This window comes from Lytechinus pictus, chromosome 7, assembly GCF_037042905.1.
Source record: "Lytechinus pictus isolate F3 Inbred chromosome 7, Lp3.0, whole genome shotgun sequence".
Classification (NCBI taxonomy): Eukaryota; Metazoa; Echinodermata; class Echinoidea; order Temnopleuroida; family Toxopneustidae; genus Lytechinus; species Lytechinus pictus.
In genome coordinates this window covers 20522449-20547919 of record NC_087251.1, presented here as the reverse complement: position 1 = coordinate 20547919, position 25471 = coordinate 20522449, and the positions used below count along the sequence as shown (strand labels likewise).

General features: G+C 34.5%; 1 protein-coding gene across 2 annotated transcripts; it reads left to right on the top strand.

The window, feature by feature from the left end:
- The first annotated feature begins 947 nt into the window (after nucleotides 1-947).
- On the top strand, nucleotides 948-24480 carry LOC129264788 (NAD-dependent protein deacetylase sirtuin-2-like). Of its 2 annotated transcripts, none has more exons than XM_064102179.1 (13): nucleotides 948-1012; nucleotides 4997-5134; nucleotides 5830-5871; nucleotides 7495-7601; nucleotides 9002-9127; nucleotides 9688-9811; nucleotides 10526-10591; nucleotides 11258-11313; nucleotides 13684-13760; nucleotides 16798-16849; nucleotides 17429-17496; nucleotides 17951-18017; nucleotides 19673-20237. In XM_064102179.1, exons 3-13 carry the CDS (start codon nucleotides 5847-5849, stop codon nucleotides 20072-20074), a joined length of 1170 nt encoding a protein of 389 aa, XP_063958249.1. In that variant the 5' UTR covers nucleotides 948-1012; nucleotides 4997-5134; nucleotides 5830-5846; the 3' UTR covers nucleotides 20075-20237. The 2 variants fall into 2 exon arrangements, with proteins under 2 accessions (XP_063958249.1, XP_054758706.2); XM_054902731.2 differs by having other exon boundaries at nucleotides 975-1083; nucleotides 19673-24480.
- Nucleotides 24481-25471: the final 991 nt, after the last annotated feature.

The window sequence follows — 25471 nt, the reverse complement described above, 5'->3', positions numbered from 1 at the left end:
TGTGCTAAAAGAGTTTTATAGCGTTTTATTTATAAGAATGTAAATTCATCAATATTGATATTTTAAGTTAATTAAGTTAACTTAACTATATCAAGCATGTTATTCTATTATATATATTGTTCTTTAAACATTTTTGTCCATGCTGACTCTTTTATCCGCTTCCGATTTTTTGTAAGCACCCTTATTATAGCACTGGTTAGGGTCATGGTCTTTATTGACAACAGTAATTTATTTGACCCAGTGGGTGCTCAATCTATATATACTCTGTTAATGTTGTATTACATTAATTGTTCCAATTTCATATACTTTTCATTTCCGAAATAAATAAATAAATAATAATATACTCATAAAATTCATGAATGGATTAGAATCATATTCATATTATTAGACAATTGAAATCAGTTAAAAGTTTGTCGGGAAAGGTTTTTTGAAAATATGTATTTTATAAAAAATACGGAATAAAGTTTGGAGGATAAAAAAAACCGATATATAGGCGTAGATCAGTAACAAAAAGTTACTTTGAGGCCCTAAAAATAATTGCACTTGGCGAAAGAAACATTTTATACAGTGTATAGTACCGGGTACTATAAAACTTGTAAACAATACATTTAATCACAACAAAATTACACACTTTCTCACTCAGAAGTGCAAGAAAAAATGGTAGAAAAAAGAGTTAGACAGTATCAGGCCTTATGAAACACCATGTATATATGCGCGCGCTAAGCGAGCGGAGTTAGGGCAATGGTGAGCGGCGATTGGGCAGGCGCAAGGGGTGCCAAAAACGGCGAATTACGCAGCGGGGCTTCTAAGACATATAATTATTATCCTATGAAACGATTTTCCAGTATTTTCGCTTTCAGATGACATATGGAAGTAAGCATATCGTAGCTCATTGAATGAAACATAAAGGAAAATACGTAAACTGAGCGACGATTGGGCAGCGTACGGTATTGCATCCTGGATCCCGAATATGCGGAAGCGGCGGATGGTAATGCAGCTGTCGTCTTGAAGGGTACGTACCGGTGCCGGATTAACTGTTTGCAGACAATATTAGTTTTTCTTGCATCATGGCAGAAAAGGACGGTAATGTATGACTTCTGATTCTTTGTATGAAATATTTTATTTCTTTGTTTATTAAACGACAAAACGAGGGCATCGCATGTGCATGATATGGCATCATTTGCCTGGGCCTCGGAGAGCTAGCGCCTTCGCCCCTGGCCCTGCCCCGTTGGTCGCCGGAGCTCAGGAAGCTCTCAGAGACTCAGGGTCGTTGATGCGGTCAATAATCACACTCGCAGCAGGGACAGGGTAATCGTCGGCAGGGTCTGGGGCCCGTTTCTCAACACATGGACAAGTTAGTCATATCTTTATCCAACAACCACGGAGTTAGTTCCAATCTTACTAAACCTGTTTCTCGAAAGGTTTCCTAACTAGAATACCTTGATATCGATACTATCGGTAGAAAGAGCAGACGAGACGTAGCCTTAGTCACAAAATAGCATAATATTCAAAAAGAAAAATTATGACAAAATTGCAAATATTGTGATGAATTGGGAAATAAATCTTTTCAAAATAATAGCACAGGTGAATTATGCATCATACATACTTAGACCATGAAGACTTGAGCATTCAATTGCAGAGAAAATAAAATTATGAATAATTCATTTCATGACTAAAAAATCACTTGTGGACGTTGAGATTGGGTACCCCCGGGATATCCAATTTTAATAGTTTAAGAAAGTAAACCATAACGGTTTTCTTTGTAAAATGATGATAATTATGCGGTCTTTTACGTTTTCGAACGTCATCAAAATATAGTTCAACGAAACATTTTTAACCATTGATACCGAAACATACGATATTTGACAAATTATATGCATAAATTAGAGATAGAATTTATCCTACTGTTAATAGGGGTCTGAAAACAGCAAATACGAGTTCAGTTATGGATGGCCTGACGTGGTAGAATATTTATCGATTAAATCATTTTACTATTTCAAAATGAATGGTTTTGTGGCGTTTTACCAATAGTTTTCATAGTTTCTTTGTATTACAATTATCATTGAATGCATTAACCCACTTGTTTTGTGATGTAATTTCAACCTCTATGATTGATTACGTAAGATTATAATTTTAAAATTTCTATGCGCTTTTGCATGTCATAGTCTACCCACGTGATGCCACTACGTCATTAAGAAAGAAGTTATGACACTGAGGTTGTTGTACCCGATCTTGGTAAAGAGGGCTTCGTGAAACGGTTAGCGGACAAGTAGCTCACTATCTCCGATTTAGTCAAGAAGTTAGACTTATGACGGTGTTGAGAAACGGGCCCCAGGTGTCTGGAGTGTTAACATATTAGTTATGATATAATGATATAGGCGTAATCATATTATATAAATCTACTAATTAATTACTTCATTCTCATTTCGAGTTGAATGCAGTGGAAGTTCTAGATCTATTCTAGGGCTAGGCTAGGCTGTGGATGGATGAAATTACTTTTCGATCGAATTTTGAAATTATTTTTGAGACAGTTTTGACAAACCAGACTAGATCTTTTACTTGGGGTCTATGATGGTGGTCCCCAAGTCTGCGCACCTAACAATTTGAGTTAAGATTGAACATGAATTTCTTTTTATGTTATATAAATAAGTTATTAAATTATGAGTTGTACCAAAAAAGCTCATAAAAATTTGAAAGAATTATAGGATTTTCTTGGAAAAAACCTCGGGCAGTCATTTTCAGATTAAAAAAATGGTACCCCATGTCTGCGCACCCATTCACTTTGCACACAATTCAGGGATTTTGATGAGAAAGGCTGCATTTTGAGGCCGTCACATGAAATGCCCAAAATTCATTATTTTTCCACCATTTTGAGTCAGATTTTTTAATGAATATCTGTCTATGCATTGCATATGTAAAGTCTGTGTTCGTTGCGTATCTTCTTTTACAAGAATCACACAGATAAGTGTGTGTGGAGACAAGGGGGACTGCGCAGACTTGTGGGAACTTGCCATACTAAGTAACAATATCAAACTGGTGCTGGTGCCTGGTGGAATTTAAGGAGATCGATCATGGAGACTTCTTGAAAATCTGAAGACTGAACAAATGAAGGAATCCCAACAATTTTGGTACCGGTACCATTGGAGAGCTTGTGAATAATAATTTAAAAAAATAATAGTGTTAAATCAACTCATTGTTTGAAATATTTTTTTTAATTTTTTGATATGTTTTATTAATTTTCAAAGGTTTACAAACATTGCATTGTTTGAAATATTTATGGAGATATTGCAATGTAATGTTAGAGGGAAAGATGTGCAAACTTTGTAGTTTGTTCTGTAAAAATTATTGAAGGCATAGACTTAGCTAGATCTATATAAAGTCCGACCTCTCTTATAATATATATCCTGACACTTTGGGAGTTGGGACCAGCACCAATAAATCCCTTATCCGGATCTGGAAGACCCAATATTAAATTCACGCAGCTGCCTCCCCAATTGTAGCTACACGTAATCTATTGTAGTGGGCATACACACAGTATTCACTGCAGTGTCAGTGCAAATTATAGGCGGTATTTTTTACGGAAATGAAATCGATTGGTTGCCAAAACTCTTGGATAATGTACAATGATTGAGGTACATTGTATATATCGAGCATACCTCGAAAGAAAGAGAATGACTCGATGAAACTATTAAAGTTTGAAAATTTGATCATTGCAGTGGGCATCGCAGCCATTGTTATACTGACTGTAGGCTCAAACATGATAGATGGCGCTGTCTGTATCAAGGCCTGGTGCTAGCTAGTGAGACATGTGTTCCCCCCCCCCAAAAAAAAAAAAGAGAACATGATAAATGGTTGTGCTGCGCCCTGAGTTACTGGAAAATTGTCCTACCCAAGTTCTTTTAGTGTTGTGGGTAAGAAATTTTCATAAAAAATAATGTGGTTGAAGGTAGACTATATTGGAAAATGTATCTAATCAAAGTAACGTTGGAAAGCTTATATGACAAAGGAATAATGGTTAATAAATCAAATAACTTGTGTCAAATATTGACAGAGATATTTCAATTTAAAGGGAATAGATCAAATGTGCAGATTCTGTCCTGCAGCAAAAGTAGATATAGGCCTCTAGTACATGTACGTAACATGTGCATAAAATGCAATGACTGGGACTAAGCAATATATTCTTGTCTTGTATGTGTGGCAAGTTCTGGCCTGGAATTATACACTATTGCATTAAATAAGATTTCAAATGTTTTCAAGGTATTGGTTTTTGGAGTTTTCCTCCTCCTTCATGGCTTTTTAGAAATTATACTTGTTTTACATGATTGCAGATATATGAAAGTGGCATTTCACTAATCTCCCAATGTAACGTTACTTGGAGTAGATCAGTAAGTGGTCTAACATTAGTACATCCAATCTTTGATCTTGGTATAAAGACATTGTCCAACCAACGTACCCCCTCTCCTTCCGGAAGGCGCGGGGGGGGGGGGGGGATGCGTGGGTCGGGCAATGTCTTTTCCCTTCATTTTGTGCACTTTCACAACGTAAATAACATACATGTAAGCAACGCACGATGCAAATGCAATGTAACTTTTTCGCACTGGTGTGAATTTAGAGTGATGCTCAATGTCAGTCCCTCGAACCTCGTATTGTTACCATTTACTCTGCCTGAAATCAGTCGAGCTGAGTGTAAAATGGATGTAATATAGGACAAAATAGTTTCCACCTTCCAAGATGTGGTTCTAAACCCTGGCACGTAGGTGGCTTAAAAGCAAAATGTTTTTAATATCATTCAGTATTTGATGTACTTCTCTGTGGTCGGCCAGGGTTGTTGGGGAAGTTCAAGGTTGGCTTTGCCCATTTAATTTATGGGATGGTCAGTCTCCACCCAGCCTGACATGGTAGCGAGAATGTTAGATCCACAGACTCCAGTGCTTTTGTTGCCAATGTATATTGATTAATCTTTTACTCCTCTGCAATTGTAATTTTGTTTTTACAGTGGAAAGCTTGAGAAGTTTCCTTCAAAGATTCAGCTTGGGTGAGGGCAGTGATGCCCAAGAAGAAAAGTCTAAACCAGAACAACTGCTAAAAGAACTCACTCTTCAGGGTGTTGCGGACTTCGTTAAAGAAGGAAAATGTGAGTTCTTCATTGGAGTATATTTGCCTTGATCATAGATTTTGAATCAGGAATGAGAAGAAAGTTGTCATGTAATGAAACAAAACACTTTCTCAAATAATAGTTTCCTTTATTATTTTCCTATGCAATAGGCCTATGTTAGCATGAAATATACATGTATGATAGCAAAATATTCACATAATTAAAGGAGACAAGAATTGAATGAATTTACTTACACTTAAAAGTTCCCTTAAAACAGGCATGATTTGTTATGGTTGCATTTTTGTTTATTTGCATATATTGTACTTTACGTGGCCCTACGCAGGGGGGCAATTGCCCCCCATAAATTTTGAAAACTTACACTTTTTTTTAACTGAAAATTTTCACAAAATTAACCAAATTTATGCATGAAATCCTTCAATTTCACTTTACAAACTGCAAAAGCTCCCCAATGACAAGCTCGGCCCCTTTGCTCACTTGCTTGTTTTCGATTTAAAAAAAAAAAATTATGCGTGCTGCCCCCCAGCGAAAATGAATTCGTACAGCCATGGAACTGTATGATAAAACAACTTGGCACAAACAAAGAGAGCTGCATATTTTCCATAAGAAATATGTCTGTAAGATATTGAGAATATAATATATACAAAGAAAGAGGAGAAGGCAAAAATATTGTGTGAATGTATTTTTATCGTCAATTTTTTTTTCATCAAAAATAGGTAAAAAGGTGATTGTCATGAGTGGAGCTGGAATATCCACATGTAAGTACTACCAGTAGATTTCAGGATGTATTTTTGGCCATTTACAGAAACAAATGTATCTATTATGTATGATTTATTTACAATTCTGATAAATGGCTGATGACTGATCACATGACCATACAGTACATGTACTTGTACAGGTACATGTAGGTGATTTTATTTGGCTTGTTCCTCATTTGAATGATAACTTCTAGACCCTCTTCAATTTGTTGTGTAGACTCTTTAAAAGAACTAATGTCACATTGTTAACAAGGTCTTCCACTTATCAACTGGCAACATTTCCCCACAGCAGTCATAGTCCCGATTTTCAGAAATATAAAAGGGATTTTTAAAACCCTGATTGACCTTGTGTCTCTCATCTAGACTTAATTGTTTGAATAGATCGCATTATGTAGAAATTGGTGACTTCCCTATTTAAGCAAAGAAAAGAGATCAATAGTTTGTGCTCATTGCGTGCCTGGGTAGTTTTACGGGAATTCGTGCATTCAGACTGAATCCATTGTAAGGCTGGTTTGAGTACGTCTTCAGGTTTATTCACTTTGTTCAAGCCTTACATGTATTTGTTTTTTACAAAATCTTATTCTCCACTTGTTATGTTTATGCCTCATATTTTCCTTTCATGTAATATATTTATTATTTTTTATTAAAACTATGTATTTATGTATTTCACTGTTGAAAACTTAGTGTTTTTGAAGAACAATTACATGTCCCCTATCACTTCAAGATTCTATTCATCACAGCATGGCACCAAATATCTCTGAGATCCAGCATAGGAAATACATGATGGCAACAGGCAATTTTGCCCTCATAACAGCCCAAATCGCCTCTAAAATCCCCCCAAATTGAATGCTTTGGGGCGACCACTCATTATTTCTAGAGTAGGCCGAAGGTCTGTCACAAACAATATTCAAGAATACTTAGAAAATCAAAATTCTTACTATGACCAGATGGCAGATTAACGATAATTTGCTGTTACTCCATAATTGCTGTAACCCCCCAAAGTAGCCCTTATTTTGAAAAAATAGCCCCCAAATTTCCACAATCTCCCCATGTAGAAAAAAGATAGCCCCTAATTTTTTTTTCTCCTAATCACCCTTTGTTCTTCCTCTTCTGCCAGATCCCTCGCCCTCTTCCTATAATATAGATTGTGACCCTTGCACAAAGATAAATTGTTTTTTTAATAGTTTTTTGTTATTGCTCCCACCCTCTTGAACAAACTTACAACCCATAATCAAAAATTTTCCTTCTGTAGAAATATTCAAATTGTTACTCCAAACTCACCTCTGTCATTAATAATATATATTTTTTATAGATTCTTTGTTTTTTTTGTAAGCCAGGCACTTTGAAACATCTGCATAAAGTGCCCTACAAATATTATGATTAATTATTATATTATTATTTATCATTATTATTATTAGTATTATTATTTGATGAATTTCCATTGAATGTATCATAAACATGCATATGTCCCCTATTATGATATAATATGAATAAATGAATTGTTAGCATTTGAATATATTTATTAAAAAGTGTAGCTTTGCTGATTAGCCTCATTTTATATTTCGTTATTTATCATTGGTTGTGACATTCTCAAGTTGAACTGATTAATTTTTCTCATTTAAGCTGCTGGAATTCCAGATTTCAGAAGTCCAGGTACAGGTCTGTATGACAACCTGCAGAAATACAACTTACCAAATCCACAAGCCATCTTTGAAATTGGTTTCTTCAGGGTAAAGTTTTGAATTAACTCTTTTTGTGTTTCGTTTGCATCAATACACACCATTTGACATGTTTAGCCCTCTAAATAACATAGAGTACTATAACATGTAGAAGGGTTCAAGACCTTATTACTGTTAAAAGGGCATCCTTGCGAGATGTTGCGAGCGCGAATCACGAGCTCAAACTTTTGGAAATTTCATGTAATAAGACATGAACAGTAAACATTCCGAGCATTTTTGTAATCATGAAAAAGGAATGTGAATCTAACTAAAGAATTAACGCGAGCTGAAATTTTTAATCTACTGACCAGAAAAGGAACTCTTTAAAGACTGCATTTAGTGACTCATGAATAGGATACGGGCTACATTTCTCACCAATTGAATAATGCGAGCGTGAAGCGCTAGCTGAAAATTTGTGATATTCTAACCAGAAAAATGGACATTCTAGTCATTTTATTTAACCAGGAAGAGAATGACTGCCTTAATAAACAATAATTGGTGCGAGCTTAAAACACGAGCCAAAAATATGTGATATTCCACCCTGAATACTGAACATTTTAGCATTTTTGTATGAACAGGATGAGTATCTCACTAAACAATTGTTGATGCGAGCGCGAGCCAGAAAATTGTGACTTTCTCACCTGAAAACTGGATCTGTTTGTAACCAGGAACAGAATGAGTACCTTAATAAACAATAATTGATGCAAGAGCGAAACATGAGCCAAAAATGTGTGATATTGCAACCTGAAAACTGGACATTCTATGCATTTTTGTAACCATGAACAGGATAAAACCTTGTACTAACCAATAATTGATGCGAGCGCGAAGTGCAACCCAAAATTTTGTGATTTTCTAACCTAAAATATATTATGCTTTTCTTTAAAAAAGGTATTTTGTTTTGAAAAGGGCACATTTCATTTTGAAAAAAGGTAATTTTCCATTTTGAAAAAAGGGCATTTCTTTTCCTATGCTGTCCCTGCCATCATTTTGATATGAAACTTCAAGAGCTTGTATTTGTACGTGTAATTGCATCTTAAGATGTTATGGTATTATACATTTTGTCTCATTCAACTTTATATTAATTTTTGTATTATATTACACATTTTTGGGGTATATCCCATTCTTAATAAGATTAATTATTATGATACAAAGCAATATAATGAGTTCATTGTGTCATAATCCTCTTCCAATGAATAATTCCATAAACTTGACAAAATTTCCCATACCCTTGCCTGTCATAATCTGCATGCCCCATCCTAACCCTAACCCATCTGTTTAGTTTTGTTTCTGCTTTTATTTTTGTTTTACCTTGTGTGTGTCTTTTCATTTAATGCATAAGGAATGTCAGAACAGGGTCCATGCATTTATTACGTTTGTTTCATAAGTTTTCCATTACGTTTCTTTCTATTCAGGAGAATCCAGAACCTTTCTTTACCCTAAGTAAAGAGTTGTTTCCAGGAGCGTTCTTCCCAACCCCAAGCCACTTCTTCATCCGTTTGCTTCATGAAAAGGGAATCTTGCTAAGACACTACACTCAGGTGTGTAGAGCATGTACCTTTCATTTTAATTTGTGTCATAATCCGTGACCGTGAAGCTCAAAACTTAAAATAATTTGGAAGCTACGTTATCTGTGATATATGTCAAACCATTTTAGAGAGTTCTTATCTCTCTGCCTACTGTCAATGAGTCGTGAAATACATTTTAAAAAGTCTTTCAAATTATATATATTTGATTGAACCTTACTCATCAAAACATCTTTTATTCTCTTTTAATGAATCTACGTGAAATTCCTTCATGTTCAAGTAGGTCTTTATTGTCTCTTTCATATTAAAAGCTCAAAATTATATTGGTTGAATTTCCATGGTTTGAGATGGGCACTAGACAGTCTTGCAAATTGTATGGAGTGAGTAGGCTTACTTGTCAACCCATGTGTGATTGAAATTGTCATTAACTCTTGAAATGCTGGTATTGCCCATTGACACCAAGTGATCGATGCACACAAATCCCATAGAGTTTCAGTTTGTGTGGCATACATGTGTATTTATAGTAAAGATGGATATTGCCTGATTTGTATTCTCTGCTTCTCTGTTATCTGTAGAACATTGATACCCTAGACCGAATAGCAGGTGTACCAGATGAAAAGATCATGGAGGCCCATGGATCCTATCACACCGGTCACTGCTTGAACTGTAATGAGGAGTACACAGAAGAGTTAATGAGAGGTAAGCCGACATCACATTGAGGTACACATCTATTCTCAATTTTAAATTGATCCAGTCTCACTCCTCAAATTGGCAAACATTAAAAAAAAAGTTGTCCAATTTGGATGAATCGAATATGGATATAAAAAGCAAAAATGAACAATTGAAGTTGTTAAGCTTCTTTATAAATAGTTATCTCATTGTTTTCACTATGTTGCCAGTTTAGAGAGTAATGATTATTTTCATTTAAACAACCATTATTGACTGTACATCCTTGTACAATTATGTTCTCTAAGATCTTGGCTGCAGATTAAATCTATGAATAAAGTACTTAAACTGCTTCATCTTTTATTTTAGAGACTGGGGGATTCTGATGAAATGTACATGAAAAAATTGGTACTATGCGAATGTTTTCTTATGTATTTAATTATTTTTATAAAATTCTCATCAATTTCTCTGTTTTACCAATTATTTTTTAATGGAAATGGCGGGCATTGCTATTTTGATCATTAAGAATAGGAAGTCATTTATTTTGATCAGTAGAAGTTCAAAGCATTTATGGGGCTGGGGGATAATGCACTCTCCTATAAGATTGTTAGGGTAAAGTAGGTGTACAGTGAGAGCACCCTCAATGGTTGTTTATTACAGTAGATCATACACTGATTCTTGTTGACCTTCAGTTGTGTTGTCTTTGTTGATAAATATTGATTTCTTTCTGATTTGGTTGCTTTACAGAGAAAATCATGGCTGATTTAATTCCAAAATGTGCAAAATGTGATGAAGGAGGAGTCATCAAACCAGGTAATTTAGTGATATTGGAGGTTCAGTAAGTAGTATGTGTGTAGTTTAATTGCATTTATTTTTATTCCAAAAATTATTATATTCAAACGTAATATATTTTAATCATAGATCATTGGGGCATGAGTAATGCAGATAAATAAGTAGGGATTTAACATTTTATTCTAGAGCATATTTGAAAGGATCAAGACAGTGCTTTAGTGGGTCAGGAGATATGTATATCGTATAAAGTATTGTATGATATTAACAGATCTTATATATATATGTAATTGATTGCCATATGTAATTGATTAATATTGATGTTGTAAAAGTGTAATTTTAAGTTATGTCTTATATTGTATACTATTATTTCTGCAAAGTGCATTGCGAGTCGTATTAGGTCTGAAATGCGCTATATAAGAACTACATTATTATTAGTATTATTATTATTATCTTCTCTCTTGTTTCCTATTATTTGATCATTAGTTGTATATGGTAAACAGATAAAATGAATTTAAACTCTTTGCATTGTTATTTGCTACCTATCCCCCTTTGTTCACATTCATTCCATTTAAAAGTACATAGACATGTATGCAATAAAAATACATGTGCGCTCACATACATTCTTAAAAACTTGTTGAATGTGAATCAGAATATAATTCACATTTCTTCTCCATTTTTATTTTCCAGATGTGGTATTCTTTGGTGAATCACTCCCTCACCTTTTCCCTCGTTTGGTGTCTGAGGTTAGTTTGTAACTAGTTTTACAACGCACATTTCTTCCTCATTTCTCTGCCAGATGTAGTTTTCTTTGGTGAAGCTCCTCCTCTTAGTTTATGTGTTTTGATGTCTGTGAAGTGTATTTGAGCTTTTCTAGCAAAATTCAAAATCACACTCAAAGAAATAGAGCTTTACAATGCATAATTTAGTTTAAATCATAAAAGTAATACATTTTGGTATGCACCCCTGACCAATGCATCTCTTTAGCACATTGAAACAAAGTTTGTATTGGAAGAAGAAAAAGAAATTGCTCTCCCTAAGACCACTTTCCTTTTCACTGTTCATATACATATTATATATATATTTCTCTACATCTGTGTTTAAGGTGAATTTTTTTGTCTTCTTTCGTTGTTCGTAATGCGCCTTAACGCCCTCTACCTTCGTCTTTACGTCTATATGTGTATTATGACGGAATAAACCCATTTATTGACTTCGCCCTTTCGTAGGATGTAGGCATAAACTGATTGCATGCAATAAGTGAGTGCTCATAATTGTTCCAGAAATAAGCTGCAGTATTTGCAGTATATAGGAACATATATATATATATATATATATATGCCAAATTACGATACTATTACAGGCCTCTACAAACATTTTTTTCGTCACTTGCCATGTTGGGCAAGTGATGAAAAAATTTGCTTGCCTGATAGAAAAAACTGCTTGCCAAATATGTTTTATAATTTTATTATGACGGCACTACTATTATTTTTAAAGGTCATACAAAATAACAACAATTTAGAATCATGTATAGTATAAAAGAACACACATTTAAAAGTTTACTCAGCAACGGAGGCCTGAGTCATTAAGTTTATTTTGAAAAAACTTTTTGCATTTGTAAATGGGCGTTTAAGGTTAAAAAAAAAAAACCTTAACCAAAAGTTGCTAAAATTTCAAATTTTGCATCTTTAAATCCACGGAATGTTCATCTGTTTGTCATATTTCCTTAGAATTGTTTTAATTTAGTTGGAAACTATTAAGAAAGCCAGTAAAAAATATTCAGCTCTTTATTGACTCTGAAAAAGATCGTTTTATGATGTTAAAAAAAAAAGAAAAAAAAAATCATCAAAAAAAAAAAGTGGAGTGGCTAAAATTTCACATTTTGCATCTATAAATCCATGAAATGGTCATTTATTTTCCATATTTCTTTGAATTTTTTTTTTGGGATTAGTTGGAAACTCTCAAGAAAATTAAGATTATTTACCTCTCTCATCTTTTCTTCATCATTTTATGATGTTTCACTCGGGTCAATATTTTTTTTTTTATTGTAGTCCCACATGTAGACTTTCATGGTTTTTTTTCATGCAACATGAAAGTTTACATGTGGGACCACCGGACCACAATAACAAAAAACATTTACCGAGTGTAAGCATCATCATAAATCAGTCAAGAAAGAGCTGAATAATCTTCATTTTTTCTGTAGTTTTCAACTAAATCAAAATAATTTCAAGGTAATATGGAAAATAGATGGCCATTTCATGGATTTTTGCAAAATGTGAAATTTTAGCCACTTTTGGTTTTTTTTTTTTTTTTTTGGTTTTCATCGGCAAATTGCGCAAGATAGTAGCGCATGCGCAGTCATTGCACACATAGAACGTAAGATGCTATGGCATGGTTTTTCGAACGAGGTACCTGGCGATGAATTATTGGTACATGTAATTGGCGCTGATTTTACATCAGTTTCCACTGTTTTTTTAGTGGTTTGACATGATATGAGAGATAGTTGTGATTATCCAAAAGATATTGAAATTTAGATGGTCTAATGATATTTTTATTTCCAAAACAACCACTTGCCTGATCGGGCAATTGACTTTGAGAAATGCTTGCCCGCACGTCATTTTCACTTGCCCCGGGCAAGCGGGTTTGTCGCGCCCTGCTATTACCAATATCATTCTTTTCAAAATCCTTCCACATACGCCTGAGAATACTGCAATTTTGTGATATATAGACTGAGGTTTACTGTACACAGCCAATGCTTGTCATCTCCAAACCAGAGCATCAATCATCTATGCCACAAGGAAGCTATTGCTTAACAATAAACTGATTGCATGCAATAAGTGAGCGCTCATAATAGTTCCAGAAATAAGCTGCAGTATTTGCATTATAGAAACATTGTATGAGTTTAAAGCTCACCCCAGTATAGCAATATTATGATCTTATCCCAAAAAGAAGGAAGAAAAATATTGGTAAAGTCATTGACTTACATTCGTATACATCATTAAAAAGAGTTTATGAATATGTATGTAGCTGCAATATTTGTGGCTTTTTTTTTAGTGTAGGGTTGGCACATGAGTGTGGTAATTGAATAATGTTTTGATATGACTTGTTTCTTTGCCTAGGACTTCCCACAATGTGATCTCCTTATCGTGATGGGTACTTCACTTGTCGTCCAGCCTTTTGCATCCTTGGTTGATAAGTATGTTGATAAGTTATCACATCCACAACTTTCCCATTAATGTACAAAACATTCCCATGATCTACTTAACTGTGCTTCCACTCCTCAAACTGGGTACAATTACACATCCCAAACCCATAATAGAATTAACAAAAGCAAGCCTAATTAATAAGGAATTAAATGTTGATTAAGAAAATGATTATTGAAGAATTTGACCAACTAAATTGCCCAATTATATTTGTAAACAATTTATTATTATTATTATTATTTATTGGTATATATGTACATAAAAATTGACCAGCAGCACAAGCTGAAAGGGCCAATTTACAAAAATTCATGAAGTACAATATACAGATATAACAAAGCAAATGAATAAAAACGTAATTACAGTATTCTATATCAAAACGTAGATCCAATTAAAGGATGTATCTCATAAATAGAAGATTGAGAGAGAGAAATAAGCAAAGGGGAAGAGGGAGAGAGAAGAAGAAGAGAGAGAGAAATGAGAGTAATGGAAAGAAAGAGAGGGAGAGAGGGGGTATGTCCTCCAAATAGAAAGAGAAAATTGAGTGAGGTAGAGAGGAAAACAGAAAGTGGTGAAGAAGGGGAGAGTGACATGGAGAACATAGAAGACAAAATATTGTCAATTACGATTGACACTACATAAAGATATGAATATCCTATATGAGATACAAAATGAATTATATATATCAATAGATTCAACACAAGAACAATTAGTATTATACATTTTAGCAAGACAAAAACTGTAATCATTTCAAATTTTCCATGTACGTAGGCCTAACCTACAAAAAAACGATAGAAAGCTAAAGGATGTAAATAAAGAAAGAGGAACAGACAAGGAAATAAAAAGAGAAAAGTGTAAGGGAAAGGACTCAAATAGGTAAAGAGAATAGTATTATAGGAAAGGGAAAGAAAGAGGGAGAAAAAATAAGGTAAGAGAGCAAGTTAACATAGTAACAACACTAACAAAAAAGGAGACAGAAGGAATGTGGGCTGACATGGTGACAAAGGGAAAGGCTATATTGCAGAAAACTACCTCAATATCTTTGCAAGGTGAGGAATGGTGGATTTACGGTATCTTTCACTATCGCATTTGATTGTGGGGAAACCAGTCATGTTGCGTAATTGTCTAGTACAAGAAACGGACCTTGGTGTTGGAAGTAGGTGTTTATGATGATCAGAGTTCATCAATTTCTGTCCAAAGTTTAATGAAAGTGAATCCCTTCTGGAAGATAGTGAAGTGAGTTTGCTAATTACCAGAGCATCAGAGTAATGAATGTCATATCCTACAATTATTTTGAGTGCCTGCATTTTGTCTTGCCTGCATAGCAGAGGGAGACTATAGGCGCCGCTTTTCTGACGGTGGCGGCGTCAACATTGAAATCTTAACTGAAATGTCATGTAGGGTCAATGAACATAGTATTATATTATCATATGAATGATGTTTTTATGTGAATAATTATTCAATAGTTAAAGTCAACACTGCTGCTATATTGAATCGCATAATGCAGGTGAGACTGCCAAAGGCGCTCCACTTGTTTCTTTAATTGCAGTGTTAGATACAAAGTACTTCTCATGCCTTTTTATTACCTCAATGCAAACTTTTGCTTTCATAAATCTTTTGCAACCCTAGAATGAAATATGATAGAGAACTTTAATTCATATATGTACATCACCTCTATTTCATACACAAATTTCCTATTTTTAAAGTGGTCAAAATGCATGTGTAAAAAATTGATGATTCCTTACCAGTTTGATCATGTTATGTGATCTAGGAGTAAAGGTTGATCTAGATGTGCCCTTGAACCTTGAAGAGGAATCCCTTTCAGCAGCTTTGAAGCTATCCAGGGATGAAAACATTCTGTGTATCACACAGCATATTGGATACATATCTCTTGAAGATTCTTTAATTTAAAAATATTGTGATTGACCTTGTGACTTACCAAAGAAAGCTTCGTACATTAACACTGGTTTATAAGAAGAGAGTTAATGGTTATAAAGTCTTTATTGCGGAAATACATATTGTATTGCACAAGAAATGATAAATTCATCAACACTTTTTCTCTTTCTGATTTTATCATAATCAGGAAAAAGGAGACACTGTATGTCAGTGGGCTTAACCCTTTGAACCCTGAATTTATTGGGATGGTCGTGTCGTGACCCTCAATCTGAATTATTAGCAGATATCAAGCTTATCGGCAAAATGATGAAATACATAACATTTGAAATAAATGATCTCCTATTGTCATGATTTGAGCCCAGCCATGTCAGCGGCACCTTACTCCGCTGGTATCTGGCCTGGCCTGGCTGATATTGTTTAGCTTCCCGTACTAACAATCTCCGATTTTTTCTCAAACTCACTAATTAGACGGAAGAAAATTCAACAATAGCTTACACATGGTCCATGACGCCGTGTATTATCGCATGAGCCTCCTTGGTAGGGGAGGATATTTTGGTCATTTTTTATGCTAAAACCTTATAAATGAAAGACAATCGTCGATGAAATTACAAACTGAAGTTATCGACTGAATATCTCTCAAATGACGTCATATTTAAAGGTCACCTGATATAAAAATCCTTGCTTTTCGAATCACAGGACTTAAAGATGGTTTTTGGGTATATGCGCGTTTACGGTGAAGTCGGTATTCCGGCTTTTCCGGTTCAAAGGGTTAAAAAATGAAGGAAAAAAAAATGAATGAAAAGGTATATTTATGTTTACTACAGCAGAGTATTTTATGAGGCTGTATAACATACCAGTTATATTTTGTTATTGTGAGGCCACTGCAAGGAGGTTGGAACATATTGAAAATAAAAAAAATAAAAGTTTTTCTTAATAATGAAATACATGTACTTCTCTGTATTTAACCATTATATCGTTTGCATGATATTTTATTTATCTTTTCTTTGTTTTAATGACTGAGTTTAAGGACCAAGAACCTGATATAATTTTCTTTAAAAGTACTGAATTTGAGTGGTTTACTTCATATTTACATAATGAAAGTATATCATCGTTTATCTCCATTTTGTATTTTAAAAGAGTGCCAGAAACAACTCCCAGATTACTGATCAATATGGAGAAAACTGGACAGGTAAGAATGTTTGAATTGATGTCATAGAAAATCAAGTGTAAAATTTATTCCAAATTCCTAAAAGACATGTTAAATATAAATCATTTTTAAAAATAGAATTATATGATATATAACTCATATTCTAGATTGAATTTTAATGAATTTTTCAGTGTTTTGATTGTTTTTTTTTAAATTTTAGTCAAATGAAATTCTTGTTGAGGTGTACTTGATCTTTAACGGAAGACTGTCAAAGAGGTCTGTACTCTTCTTTATTGGATCATCATTGGGTAGCCACTAGCCACTTGATCAGCTGTAAATCATGAACTATCTTCTGTAGGGTGTCCGTCCTCTCTAGTTCTGTTTTGAGGAGTGATGCGGCAGAAGAGTTTCAGATAGGTTACAATCATTCCAGTGGATATCAAGTATATCTTAAAACTATACAATCAACATTATGCATTCTTGGTAAAGAATCAGGGACAGATTTAGTTGTGCAGAGGCTAATGCTTATTGAGTTGCTATTGATTTCATATTGCTTTTAAAGTACAAATAAACCCCCAAGGTTAATAAAATTGATCTTGTTTTATCTATTTCTTTTCTCAGGTTGATCCAATGATGATGATGTTTGGTTTTTCATCGGGTATGGACTTTGACTCCGATGACAAGTATAGGTATATTTTCTCACACATAATAGTAACATTCATCATGTAACAAGATGAGTAGGAAAATAAATTTTCAATTTTGGAGGAAAAAAGTCTAGGAAAATGAGGGTGCATAATTGACGTAGTCTAATGTACTAATTATTGAATTGATATAGTCTTGATAAAGGCTACTGAGTGTAGAAAATGATTAAAAAGGAATCACTTATGTTTAGAAAATAATAATTGTATAATTTGAAAGAACAACTTCTCGAGGACTATCTAACGCATTATGTATTGCACATATGGCAGTTGGGAGGCATGTTTTTATCGCATTTGTGTTCTATATTTTTTGAAGCCTTATAGATTCAATAATGATGTTTATGGTTTTAGAACATGAGAAGCCCATTGTAAAAATCCTATTACTCTTCCAGTTTTACAATCTCCTTGATTATTGAATCATGCGAATGTGTTTTCTGTCTTGCAGGGATGTCGCCTACATCGGCCCATGTGATGAAGGATGTGAGAAACTTGCTGATCTAGTCGGTTGGAAGGTGGGTCTCAACTTGGTTGATTTATCTCTTTGAGCCAAGTCAAATTTATTTCCAAATGCAAGAGTAAATGTGAATCTGTCTATCAGTGCCACCCATTGGAGTAAACTTTGGTGATATGTGATATTGTTAGGTTATATAACACACAATTCGATCTTGAGGGATACAGATTGGGAGGCCTCTAAGGTACCTCACCAAGAGTGGGAGCTGCACCTTTCGGGCAGGAATTCATCAAGCAGCTGTACATCGCTAATCCTCAAAACTTTGGGGAATGCAAGAATGTTGCTGTGAAATATACTGCCTTCATAGCAAGATATGTTAAAGGCCTTGTGTGTCATTCACAGTGGCTTTCCCTTGTTTCCCATTGACCCCCTTCCCCCCCCCCACCACCATTATTGGTAAATGGTGGTAACAGGATTCCTGCATGTAAGACATTGCTCTGACTTATGATCAGGTGCCAAAATCACAGATGTCTTTCATAAAGCAGTTGGTTGATCAACCCTGTTATGACTTTCAATTTCTTGCCAAGTACTATACATCTTAACCCTTTGAACCTGATAGGTCGGAATACCAACCCTACCAGTGAATGCGCATATACCTGATAGGCCGGAATCCATGTGACTTAAAGAACATGGGTTCTAAATGTTGGGTGATATTTTAAAATGATGTCATCTTTCTAGTATGTGTAGGGGTATTTAGTCTATAATTTCAGTCAAGATTGGTGTTGATTTCGGAAGGTATTAGCATAAAAAATGGCCAAAATATGCTACTCTACTGCGGTGGCTTGTGTGGCATGTGGGGTAATACACGGTGTAGTACGCGATGACTCACGTGCTGACTGGGAAGCTGTTGATAAAATGACTTGAGTGAAAACAGTGATTTTGAGCCGAGAGCAGACACTAAAGTTGATATTTCTGTCTGCAGACTAAGTCTACAAGAAGCTAAACAACTTCAGCCGGGCCGGCCTGGGTACTAGCGGGGATGAGAAGCCATTGGGGCTCAAATCATGAGAGTTTGTGAATGTGTTTGATATAGTGCAAATAATTCAGGGTATGGGTCACGGCCGCCCCTGATAATTTAGGGTTCAAAGGGTTAATGATACTTTGTATGCTCAAACATTTATGCAGAGATGGAATCCAATTCAATGAGATAGGTATATATTTACATATGATTAGAATAGAGTCATTAAAGGGTTTCAGCATGTGTTGTTCATAATGCTTGATGTACTGCCTGGATTTCTGCTTAGTAATTTGCATTTCTCCCTCATCAATATGTGCATGAATATTGTTGTGGATAGTTTACAAAACAAATATTCCCTGGTAAGCAATTTCATTTAATATGATGGATTTAAATCTTCTATGGGCAGGTACTGCCTTCTTTCTTGACATACATCCACTTTGTTCTGAACATGTGAAAACATGAAGTCCAGGTTAAACCACTGTCTTCTGGAACCAGATGTTCTTTGTCCAAAACCTTATGGGCATTTGAAAGTTCAGTTGTCAATGGATTCATTGTAAATGCTGCTACCTCCTGGCTTTGCACTAGCAGGCGTAGGTTGAGCACTTATAGCCCACAGGAACCATCTCTTCCATTCATTTCTTGGCAAGTTGTAAGATCAATTCTGTATCGGCTTTATCTTTTCAATCTTGGTATTGCAGAAAGATTTTGCAGCTCTTGTCAAAGAAGGTGAAGCACAAAAACAGAAAAAACAAGGCAAATCTGTCAAGAAAAATAATGACCCTGCATCGTCTTCAACAGCCAAAACTCCATCTCCATCAAAGAAGTCTTCTGCATCACCAACAAGTGAACAGAAACCCAAAACATCATCTCCATCAAAGAAGTCTTCAGCATCACCAACAAAGGACCAGAAACCCAAAACATCATCTCCCTCAAAGAAGTCTCCTGCATCACCAACAAGTGACCAGAAACCCAAAACTGCATCTCCAAACAAAAAATATCCTGTTTCACCAACCAAGGATAAAAAATCGAAAGTATCTCCTACAAAGAAAACTCCTGTATCTCCTTCAAAGGACACGAAACCCAGCTCCAAGAAGGATTGATGATCAAGAGACTTCACAAAACAACTGAAGGAATGGCAGCTTTTGAAGTTCCATTTTTCTTTTTAAAGATATAGATATCTGAATTATTGAGGAAAGTTATTTTTTATACCAATCAAATTGTAGCCAAAAGAAATTTGTCACTTATTTAATATTCTCATATTAAGTTAAAGGAAAATTCAACGTTTGTTGATTTTAGTGAAAGGAGAAAAATGAGAATTGGTGGTGAAACCACTCTTCGTGTACCTAATTATTTGTATTTTTTCACATAGTTTAGACTTGAGGCGCCGCTTTTCCGACGGCGGCGTTGTTGTCAACATTGAACTCTTAACTAAGGTTAAGTTTTTGAAATGTCATCATAACTTAGAAAGTATATGGACCTAGTTCATGAAACTTAGGCCGTGTTTATGCTTCCACTTTTCAGGCCAGAATCAGCGTTTCCAAACGTGATTAGTCCAAAACACGGTTGCGTCCATGCTTACTTTCATTTAAACGCTGTTTCAAAACGCCGATCGTAAACTCACGAAAAGGTGCGTTTGTATACGTCGTTTGACCAGAATCAGGCTTTCTGGGGAAGTATAAACAGAACAACGATCGTAAACGTGTTTAAATTACGTCATTTGGTACATGCTTCCGGTGAGATGAAAATCCGCGGGCAAATACAATCGCATTGCTCCATGGTCGCATGTTACCTCCACGGAATCACCTCTCACCTCCCTTGTTTTGCATGTTTAGTACTATTACTAGTATTACTCTTCCAATTTGTCATCACGATGAACGTTGAGGGATTTACACCAAAAAACCCGGAATATGAGTTATAATGAGGAGACATCGCCAGATGCCCCAGTAGCATAAACAAATTGATATTTTATTATTTTGTATACTTAATATTCTTTATTTTTTCTTACTATTATCCTCACCATGGTGGAAATTATGTGGCTATATCAAGAAGCTCCATGCAATGACTAAAATATCGGAAATTGTTAGATGTTTATATAACAGTCGACGTACCTTCCCCATAAGAACACTCGGAAAAATAACTTTCGAGAAAGGGCGCGCCCAATTTGACCTTGCTTTCCTGCTCAACGAAAATTACGATGCGAAGCCAGCTGGAGATCGTGATTTCACCTATGAAAAGTTAAGCATAAACAGCACTCCCAGAACCACGTTTACGATCGGCGTTTTGAATCGACGTTTGAAAACGCTGATTCCGTCCTCGCAATGGAAGCATAAACACACCCTTAAACATCAGGGTAATCAAGTATTACTGAACATCCTGCCTGAGTTTCAGGTCGCGTGACCAAGGTCTAAGGTCAATTCAATTTGAATCCACATTTGATTTTTTTTTTATTGTTTTTTTTTTTGAAAATATTTTCTTTGAAACAACTCCACCTGTGTTGGATTCTGCTTTTTTAACTCAGATAAAAATCTAGACTAAACAATAATTGCAGCCCACACTTGAATGGAATTTCAGCTTTCATCTTCATTCGATTCATGGCAAAAGTGAAATTAATTTCATTTTTGAAATTTGATTGTGAAATTAGTCTTTAGATCCTAGCACACTTTTCACTGCAAGATTTATTTGTACTTGAGGATGGTGTTGACAATTAACCGACTATAAAAGTCTGATTTAAGTTCACTTAGCAATGTCAGTGTTGTAAGAATACCAACATTTGATTTATATAAAGTGATCATGATCAGCTAGGAAAATTTAGCTTTTCAAAGAGTTATTAGTACTTCAACTTAGTTGAGGGAAATTTTAAGGGGGGGGGGGGAGGTGTGGGGGACACATTTAGTCCTTCACCAGATTATTGCCTAGCATCTTAGGTAGGTTTTTTGATAGAATTACATAATAAGCCTGTTCACGGTTGTAAACTGCGCACGAGTAGAAAAAGGTCATTGGAGACAACCATGAAGGTGGCTTTCAAATTCACTGACATAGGCATTTGTGATTTGATGATTATTCATGTATTCCTTTCAAAATATTTATCACATCCAAGCTGAAGAGTAATAAATAGAGCCTTCATAATCACTGGTATTTGACAGTAGCCTAAACAATAGTCAAATGTGCCAAAGGCAGACAATAAAACAGATTTCCAAACTTTATCCCTGATGTACTATTCTAGTCACCCGGTCTACACAATGCCTTTTGTTCTTAGAATTTGAATACTCTACTGGTAAAGCTTACGCAACATCTACGTTTGAAAATGATAGTGCTTATCCTAATGAAAAATCACAAAGGTCATTTGAGAAAAGTTGATCATGAGCTAACCGTGAACTGGCTTATTACAAGGTGCTAAGGCTTTCTATTTCCATATGTTTTGGAAATATATACTGTGTACTAGTAAATATTACTAGTACAAATGTTATCTATATTTATGCAAGTGTATTTTGTAAAGGGAAATACACTATTGGATACTCCTAAAAATTGAATTTGAACCATGCAATGTGTCAATTTATTCTTCAAGGAAACTGAATAAAAATACCAGTAATGGCTATTCAATATATATTCAATATATAATGAATTCTATTCATTATATAAGCATGTGGTCCAACAAAATTTGCACGTGTTACACCTCTGTAAGTTATATTTGCCTTTCTTAAACATGCAATGACATAATAATTGATGGTAGTTGCCACTAGGAAGTCTCAAATTAATTGTCTTCCTCATCTCGACAAGAGTTAATGCCTCTGAAATCATTTCTACCTTGAATTTCATGATGATGACATTGATGTCAAGCATTTAATTTGTGCACAAAATTGTGTACTTTTTATGAAGATATATGAACTTGTTATCTGTCATGCTGAAACTCGGATTCAGATTGGTGATCTCAAAAGGTACAATAAGTGTGCTGACTGCTGAAGTCCTCTTAAAGACAAATTTCAGTGGTGCGAGGTTTGAGGTTTATAGCCGATTTCAGCTATTTTTGGTTTTGATTTTCAGCTTAATTTCAGCTTATTTCCACTTTCCTCTATATAATAGTATGAGAGGTCTTTAATTTTCAACTTTTTTTTTCAACAGTCTTTAAGATCTTTTTATTTGTGATCCCTCATACTCCTGTGTCTTGGAGGAAAGTGTGAGACCCATGTAACAAAAGTTTCCATACAATATTTTTATGAGAAATTTTCTAAATCTAAACTGGGTTCCAAAAGAAACTTATCAAACTTTGCAAGCGCACGACACAAATTGCACTCAGTCAAAATGAACAAACGTTTGACACAGGCTAGCTTCAATAATCTTTACTAAGCACATGTCAATAATTAAAAGATTGGTTTTATAACAAAGAGGATGTAGCCTCTCAAACCAAATGGTTCCAGAATCCAAAGTCACAAATGCCAAAAGAAAGACCAATGAAAATGGATTAAACAAACTTACCCGTTGGCGTTTATAAAAGTTCACAGTATGACCATTGGCATGTTTAATTGATTGCCTCAATAACTAAGAAGTTACTGGAAGTTAAAATTAACATTTTAAACACACCATTGAGGTAAAAAAAAAAAGGATAATGTATGAATTTGTGTCGTGCGCTTGTGAAGTTGATAAGTTTCTGTTGGAACCCAGTTTAGATTAGGAAAATTTCTCATAAAAATATTGTATGAAAACTTTTGTTAAATGGGTCTCACACTTTCCTGTTGGAACCCAGTTTAAATATTAATTATAGAGCATCTCTTTTGAATTTATCAAGTATTCAACATTAAGGAGGACTTTAAAAATTATTTCTGCTTGTTGAAATATTGTGCTAGAATGTTTTTTATTCATTGTTAATCATTTGATGTATGGTTTATATCTTGCATGTATATCTTAGTAATTTTACAGTGTAGTGATCACCATGTAATCTGAGGGTCATGTGTTTTGATTCACTCTGTAGTACTAGAGTCTTCTGGCAAGGCTTCAAATCTACACTTGTTAGGCATGTGTTTGAAGAGTCTCCATCAGGATTTTAAAAAATCAATGAATACCCAGCATTTGAGCTTTGAAGATCATTGAGGGCTCTATAAAACACTTGGAAATGTGGTCACAGTTTGTTTCAGGTATAAAATATGTACAGTGAAATGTGTTTTTTATTGAAAGTATAAGTATTTTGTATTACAAATATGTTCAAAGGTGATGTGGTAAAGTTGTTTTATTTAAAACTTGTTTTAAATAGGTATATTGTTTAATAGAGTGATACAGGTGTTTTTATTCAGGATAAGAAGTGCAATGTGTACAGTAAAAAATAAGACGATGTAAAACTTAACTTAAGTCAGTTATATTTATAGATTTGGCCAATTTGCTCATGAAGACAAAGTATTCTGTCACATGAATTTAATTTCACCACTCTCACTCTCTATGACTTTTCAAGGAGCTTTTTTATTGTTGCAATCATTGGCAAGCCTTTCTTAAGGTTGATGATATCAAGTGCAATCTCAAAAAAAAAAAATTTCTTGTCACAGACTGCATTTAGATGATTCATGACATTCAATAAGGAATGATAATAAGTTTTTGTATTATTTCTTAAATGTTTAAGTGTTGGTGTTCTCATTGTCTGATAAAAAAGGGGAAAACTATGGTACTTTTTTTAAGTGTATCATTTCTGAAGCCAATTTCGCTTTGCAAGACTTGTCAGAGTACTAAAGTTTGTTTGCTGCTCTCTTTTTTCATACTGTAATGTTTCTACCTTTGCGATATTCACACACAAAAGAAAAAGATGAGAAAAGCCTTTGCAATTTTATCATTGAAACTTGAGGAAGATTTCATCATATAATATGACCTTTAACATGTTTTATGTTCAATCATGTTTAAGATAAGATAAGATAAGATAAGATATTTATTCGTCTTTCTTTCTGCACATACATTTTATCTTACAAGTATGATTTCACATTCTACAAATGAAAAAAATCAATTAACCATAAATCATTGTTACAGTAGAAAAGAAAGAAACATAGCAAATAACTAAACGTATTGAGAGAAAGACAAGGAGAACCCCTGAAAAAGCAAGGCTTGTAAGGCTAGGGTCTCCTAGAGGAAAACAAAATTATATTTTATATCTTATGTTTAAATAAAGACTAAATGAGGCAGTAAATTAGGAATAAAAAGGGGGTATGAAACTATTAACATTTCCTGAAGTCTCAAAGGATTCTTTTTATTATCCATCCAACAAGATCAACAGTGTTTTGTCTGTATATCGTGTTTATTTATGAAGGAAGTGTGATCAGGGAATTTCTACATTGAAAATGAAAGTAAATGAAATGCTTATCCCGATTATTGAACAGTAATAAAGAAGTATAAGACATGATATACAGCGCCCTTTCTTTTTTATTTTATCGATTAGTTTAATATGATATTAATGAATAGGTCAATGGAAATTATGACCTTTTGTTAAAATCGGACTAGTATACGTTCTGTGTGTGTCATCCAGT